General features: G+C 35.6%; 2 protein-coding genes and 1 long non-coding RNA gene across 3 annotated transcripts; 1 reads left to right on the forward strand and 2 right to left on the reverse strand.

The window, feature by feature from the left end:
* Positions 1-406: 406 nt before the first annotated feature.
* Positions 407-3,337, reverse strand: LOC110873907 (protein FAR1-RELATED SEQUENCE 5-like). Its single transcript, XM_035976770.1, has 7 exons — positions 3,313-3,337; positions 3,120-3,221; positions 2,259-3,030; positions 1,891-2,152; positions 1,143-1,715; positions 788-1,051; positions 407-688 (listed from the first exon to the last, which is right to left on the reverse strand). Exons 1-7 carry the CDS (start codon positions 3,335-3,337, stop codon positions 407-409), a joined length of 2,280 nt encoding a protein of 759 aa, XP_035832663.1.
* Positions 3,338-3,432: 95 nt separating this feature from the next.
* Positions 3,433-3,878, reverse strand: LOC118481145. The gene is made up of 3 exons (XR_004864561.1): positions 3,787-3,878; positions 3,591-3,668; positions 3,433-3,470 (listed from the first exon to the last, which is right to left on the reverse strand). It is a non-coding gene; the product is annotated as an uncharacterized LOC118481145 (long non-coding RNA).
* A 43-nt stretch (positions 3,879-3,921) lies between these two features.
* Positions 3,922-5,101, forward strand: LOC110873908. Its single transcript, XM_035976771.1, has 3 exons — positions 3,922-4,004; positions 4,284-4,692; positions 4,776-5,101. The coding sequence occupies exons 1-3, from the start codon at positions 3,922-3,924 to the stop codon at positions 4,860-4,862; spliced, it is 579 nt and encodes a 192-aa protein (XP_035832664.1). The 3' UTR covers positions 4,863-5,101.
* The last annotated feature ends 1,063 nt before the right edge of the window (positions 5,102-6,164 follow it).

Raw genomic sequence — 6,164 nt, forward strand, 5'->3', positions numbered from 1 at the left:
AAGGCAATGTAGTCGCCACAGATCAGCATAAACAAGCTAGGGTCCAGCCAACTGGTGAGGTTGGAAACACAAGCTGCGGGGATGTCATCCTTTTTCGGTGGGTCGGATAGTCGAACGTCAACCAAATCTAGTTCTGCAAACAAGCCGTTAACTGAACGGGGTCATACCATAGATCGTATGGATTATTCATCTTCAATTATTTTGCAAAAAAATTATTGCCCCTTACGCGTTTTTCGCAGAAATTGCATAAAAAACACAATAGTAACTGCATAAAAAAGTAAAAAAAAATAAAAACACCCAGACTTCGGTACATCAGAAGACAAACTGCTTAAACATATAATCTAATACAATAACCAGCCGAAATGTTTAGAAAAAAAAAGGCGAATGTTGATACGGTTTAATGAAACTATTCTTCACTACCAGAATCCTCAGAGCCAGATTCTTCGGTTTCTTCATCTTCGTATATCTCATCTTCTTTGTCGGTTGACGAGTCATCCTTAACCGGCTTCCCCTTTTTTAGCGGGCAGTTCCTCTTATCATGGCCCCTTACGAGTTTTTCGCAGAAATTGCATTTCCTTCTCTTTTTTTTTACTAATCTTGATTGCTTTCTCACCGGGACCAACTGTTCGTTTATGCTTTCCACATCCTTTGTTGCGTATTTTCCGCGGGGCCGTGCAAGAAACCTCAGCTGGTTGTTTATGCGCAATTACATCCTCTATCACAACATCCTTTTTATTGATTGAATCTGGTCACTTAACTCTTGTAATTTCTCAATATTGCCACGCACCCTGTCTCTACACATGTTCACGTTATCACAAATCCCGCGCCACAACACACCACTCCTACTTTGGTCGTCACATAACCTATTCTCCAGTAAGTGTACACTAGCTGGGATAGCATCTCTACACCATCTCGGATGTATGTATCTGGCTGGAATCTGAAAAATGTTGTGATGCCTGAATACGCAAAACACGTGTCGACAAAGATACCCAACCCGGGTAAAACCCATGCATACACATGAAACTGTAAGATCACTTTTGTTGAAAGTTACCTACATTATTAACAAAGACAATTAAAATTTGTTCAATAAAAACAAAGTTGTGAAGATTGTAAGAACTGTAGACACTAAAAGTGTAACTAACCTTAAACTCATTCACAATTTCTTTGGTGTGATCTTGATGAGCAACAAGATACGTATTAACTCCATCAACCATTCCTCTTTCGGCAACATAACACAAACTGTTAGACTTGTCAATCTCCTTTTGAACTTCCCAAAATAACGTGCGTGTATATACTTCATTGGCATGACGTTCTATCGGAAACGATGTTTTGTATCGCTCGGGATTGGTTGTATCTGTCTCATAAGACAGTTTACGTTGTTTGTTACGTATCTTGTCCACCGATGTATCATAGCAAAGCATGAACTGCACCAACGTATTATGGGGACTAGAATTTGCTTTAAACATATGATTAGCACTTTCGCATCGAGAAGTGGTCTTCATAAGGCAACACATAGGTATATCACGAAAATAACATGGAATCCACTGTTCCCTTATAGCGTACATTTCATTCATCCAAGCATGATCTTCCAAACCATACTCAGTCATGAGTAAATTCCATCTCTTTTCAAACCTGTGGGGTTCTATGTAAACATTCCACACTAGTTTGTGGATCTGTTTCTTTAACTCAGCATTCGTTTCATCACTGCCCTTTATCTACACATAGGATATAGGATAAGTCATTGCATTAGGATTGTAATAAATACACCCGTCAAACAACATACATAACTGTACATATGTGTATATCAGAAAAGTCAGCTATTTTTTAAACATATACATGACACATACATAACCTATACCCATACACGTATTTAAAATCCATTTTCCATACCTTAGCTGGAATTTTCTGGGTGATGTGCCACATACATAGTCTGTGTACAGACTTATCAAAAACATTGTTCACGGCTTGCTTCATGGCGCAATCTTGATCGGTTAATATGATAAGAGGTTGTTTTCCATCGTGCGCTTCTAAAAACTTTTGTAAAAGCCATGAGTATGACTCGATGGTTTCGTTGTGAATCAATCCAGCCCCGAATATTGTACACTTCTTATGATGATCAACCCCGGTAAAGGGGACAAATATCATATCGTACCTAAAAAAAAGATTCATAAATATAGTGTTTACATTAAAGACGTAGAAAAAAGCCAGATACTAAATGCAAAAAAATATTTTAAAATCATTACATGTTTGTGTGATACGTTGCATCAAATGCCACTACATCGCCAAAAACGTGATAATTTGTTTTTGAAACTCCATCACACCAAAACAGCAACTGAAGTTCCTTTTCAACAATATGTGTTTTAAACGTGTAATTTTGCTTGTTTTCCACACGTTCATTGAATTTGTCAACGACCATTTGTGCATCTCTGTCGCCAATGAATTCCCGGATATCTCTTCCAAAGTTCTTAAACTCGGTAGTCGTTCCACGAACATTTTGGTGACCTCCCTTTAAAACAACGTATATATTGTGTGCTTTCGTCGGACCAATGTTAGCATTGCGACAATCAGCGATAAACTGTTTAGCCGCAAAGTCTAGCTTCCTTTTCTTGCGTGGTAAATCTAAGTTCTCAGGTGCTGTTAGACCATGGTTGTGTTGTTCAATGAATTTGTAAACCACATAATCCGTAGATCTTTTTACTCGCCTAATTTTAACACATGCCTTACAATCTGTAGCTTTTATACTACGGCATCGTTTCGGAGAACTAGTATTACCCGCTTCCTGGTCCTTGGGCTTATTAGCTCTAGAACACAAAATGTACCGGAGTTTGAATACTCCTTTAGCTTTATCTCTCTTTGACGTACCCAAACGGGTCGAAAAACCAGCCCTCTCTGCATAACGCTCATACATACCAACTGCTTCATCAATAGTTCGGAACCTGGCTCCTTCATACGGTTTTAAATCAGGAGGAACATTTGGTGTCCAATACTTTGTGCCATTAGGACTTTGATATACATTGCTAGCAATAGACTCTAAAATTTCAAACAAGGAATAAACGTCAGCAAAAACAAGTAGCATACACCACAGATTTCTTATGAATTGTTCTGTCCTAGAATAATACCTTGCTGCTCAATGGATGCTACCAACACATGATCTGGTACTGCTCGTTGGTTGCTCGGATGAGTTACCAAATCAGCTGGTCCGTCGGGCTGCTCGTTTGCATCTGTAATAACAGTACCCTCAGTCAAAAGTTTAAATTCATAAGTATTGTTAAAAAAAATACACAACAAAAAAAATATGAATACTACAAATACGTAACTTCAATTCAGCGACACACATATACTAACTTGTATATACAAATGTTTAAAACTTATACCTTGATGATTATCTGGTTCTGGTTCAGCGCTCTGAGGTATTAACAACTTGTCAGCAACGTTGGGCTGATCGATCGTCTCTGACATACGGGTACCCTCTATCGAAAATAATAAAACTTAAATGTTAGTTAAACGAATCAATAGACTATACAGTCATGTATTAAAATTACAACGACATTTGCTACAGAATTGTATAAACAATTGTTTCAATATTATACCTTCATGACGATCTACTGCTTGATCATTACTCCGAGGAACTAACAAATTGGCTCGAGCATCAAGATGATCGTTCGTATCTGTGGAAAACTATAAATCTTAGGGTTTATAGAAACTAAACCAAACAATACACAGCCATGTAATCTATTATCCGACACTTGAATCAAACTTGAATACACATATTTCTTAAGAATATACCATGATGTTGTTCTCCCGGTCGTTGAGCGGTCTCATGAATTAGCAAATTCGCAGAAATAATATTCTGATCGGTCGAATGTGTCATGATTGCTTAATTGCCTGTTGATATTCTGAAGAACGAATACGAATTGAATGATGGTGATGAAGAACGAACAGGAAGAGTTGGCGCAGATTATGATCGATACAAATTTGAATTTGGCCATCATGTTGAATCGTGGGTTGTTTTATCAATAACTGCCATGAATAATTTAAAAAAGAAAATTATATATAAAATTCAAGATGTTAAAAGACAATCCTATCCTTATATTAGATTTAGAAGATCTAGGGCCAAGATTTGTTCGTTTTGTTCATTACTTATATAGGGTTCACAAAAGAACCTAAACCTATATATATATATATATATATATATATATATATATATATATATATATATATATATATAATTATCTACGAAAATTATCTCTGTCTGAAGAAAGTTATAAAATTGACGGCCTTAGAATATATGCACGGTCTTCACAAGTTGCAAACGCTCTTTTGGAAAACTTTTCTAGAGACTCAAATGTAATATGCCCCGTTTTTGGTGTTATCAGTGTGGGTGATTTAAGCTCGAATTTGGCAAAGGTAGCAACAAAAATAAACCCATTTGTTCATGCAGGGTCTTTCATAGCTGATGACCTACATGCCGTTCTTATTACAGGAATATATGTTGTATTCCTTAACCCATTACGTATAAGCGTCGAAATAAAAAATTCATATGGAAAAAAGTGGGGTAACAACGGATGTACTTGGATCGCTTCTGGAGTCTTGGAAGAGATTGGTGTACCTTACATGGGTTCTTGTGATACCAGGAGAAAAAAAGTTTCGACCTCAGAAAGAATTGTTCAAACTGCACATAAAATTTGCAAGGTATTATTTTTTAAATTATTATTTGGGATGTGATCATATATCATTCGTTAAGAGTTATTTATATTATACTTTTTTTGGAACAGCGACCTTTTTGTATTAGGCTACCAAATTGGAGAGCCCCGTTGTCTCACTCTGGCCAGACTATGTTGTCTAAACCGGGCTCATGCTAGCTTTAGAGTTTGGCTTGGGCGTTCCCCCGGAAACCATACCGCCGGCTGCCACTTGACAGTTGTTGTGCCACCACAAGAGCAGAACTCTTTGGCGTAACACATGGTGGGACGAAAACCCGGATGGGCTCAGGATATAGCCTGACACCTTTGTACATAACTTGGCGTCTATATATACTAGGGTTGTGTAAACAACATTCTTTTAGTTTGTTGCGTTCTTGTATCAACTTTTGTAATATTTTTAACACTTGGTGTTTAGTTTGTTGCATTCTTTTAGTTTGTTGCGTTCTTTTAGTTTGGGGCAGATGAAGGACCATATAAATGTTGGATCTGGAATGCATAATTTTTGTTTCCCCAAAATTACATGAACTAATTACTTGGAGGGGAAAAACAGTAGAATTTTTTTTATAATAGAACATTACTTTTTTTACATGATGTAATTTTTTTACATGTCTTTGTTTACAAAACAGGTACTCTTTTTACATGAAACTATAATAAGTTTTTTCAGGTGATCCCTTTTTTACATGAAACTAAAATTAGTTCTTTTAGGTGATTAGTTCTTTTAGGTGATTGTACTTTTTACGTTTTATGTCACGGGTAAAAACTACTTCAATGGGCATAAAACATGAACTTAATTACTTTTTTAGCATGCAAGTATTTTGCATTCACTATTATTTCTTCCAATAATTAAAGCTTTTTCCTAAAAATTACATGACCTAACTAATAGTTTGGAAGAAACGTACTTTTTGTTTAAAGCTTAAGGTTTTTTTTTTTTTACAAGAATGTAAATACTTTTACATGAACGTAACCATTTTTTTAATAAGAGGGTATCCTTTGGCTAAACGTACCCACCTATTACTTGTCATACCACCTCCTTGGAAAAGTTAATTTTAATTTCTCTCCCCTATAAAAATCCTGATTTTAAAAGTTTTTTTTTCCTTAAGTCTCGACTTTATTATATTACAATAATATAAAAACTTGTCATTTCATCTCTATTATCGGATGCGTCAAAAAAATAGTTAATTGATAATTTCATCTCGTGTCGATGTAGCATGCCTAAACCCTTGGATTTATGACTTTTGATGTCCAACGGTGATGACAATTCGTTTGTGATAACAAAATATGATTTGCGATATCAAATAACACTAAATTCAATCAGTGAATTAGTGATAATAATTCAAACGGTAGTCCAAAAAGAAAACTAAATAAATGATTAATATAAGCGGTCAAAAAAAAGTTTGAACGGTGATATCAATTTTTAGAGATAAATCAAATTATGAAAAAAAGAAAAAGAAGAAGAAAAGA

Source organism: Helianthus annuus, chromosome 8, assembly GCF_002127325.2.
Source record: "Helianthus annuus cultivar XRQ/B chromosome 8, HanXRQr2.0-SUNRISE, whole genome shotgun sequence".
Classification (NCBI taxonomy): Eukaryota; Viridiplantae; Streptophyta; class Magnoliopsida; order Asterales; family Asteraceae; genus Helianthus; species Helianthus annuus.

Coding starts and splice junctions, on each gene's coding strand:
- LOC110873907 (XM_035976770.1), bottom strand. CDS start 3,337: ATGTGTGTCGCTGAATTGAAGTTAC. Junction 3,031..3,119: donor AGCATCCATTGAGCAGCAAG/GTATTATTCTAG, acceptor TTGAAATTTTAG/AGTCTATTGCTAGCAATGTA. Junction 2,153..2,258: donor GTAGTGGCATTTGATGCAAC/GTATCACACAAA, acceptor TCTTTTTTTTAG/GTACGATATGATATTTGTCC.
- LOC110873908 (XM_035976771.1), top strand. CDS start 3,922: ATGGTGATGAAGAACGAACAGGAAGAGTTGGCGCAGATTATGATCGAT. Junction 4,005..4,283: donor GCCATCATGTTGAATCGTGG/GTTGTTTTATCA, acceptor TGACGGCCTTAG/AATATATGCACGGTCTTCAC. Junction 4,693..4,775: donor CTGCACATAAAATTTGCAAG/GTATTATTTTTT, acceptor TTTTTGGAACAG/CGACCTTTTTGTATTAGGCT.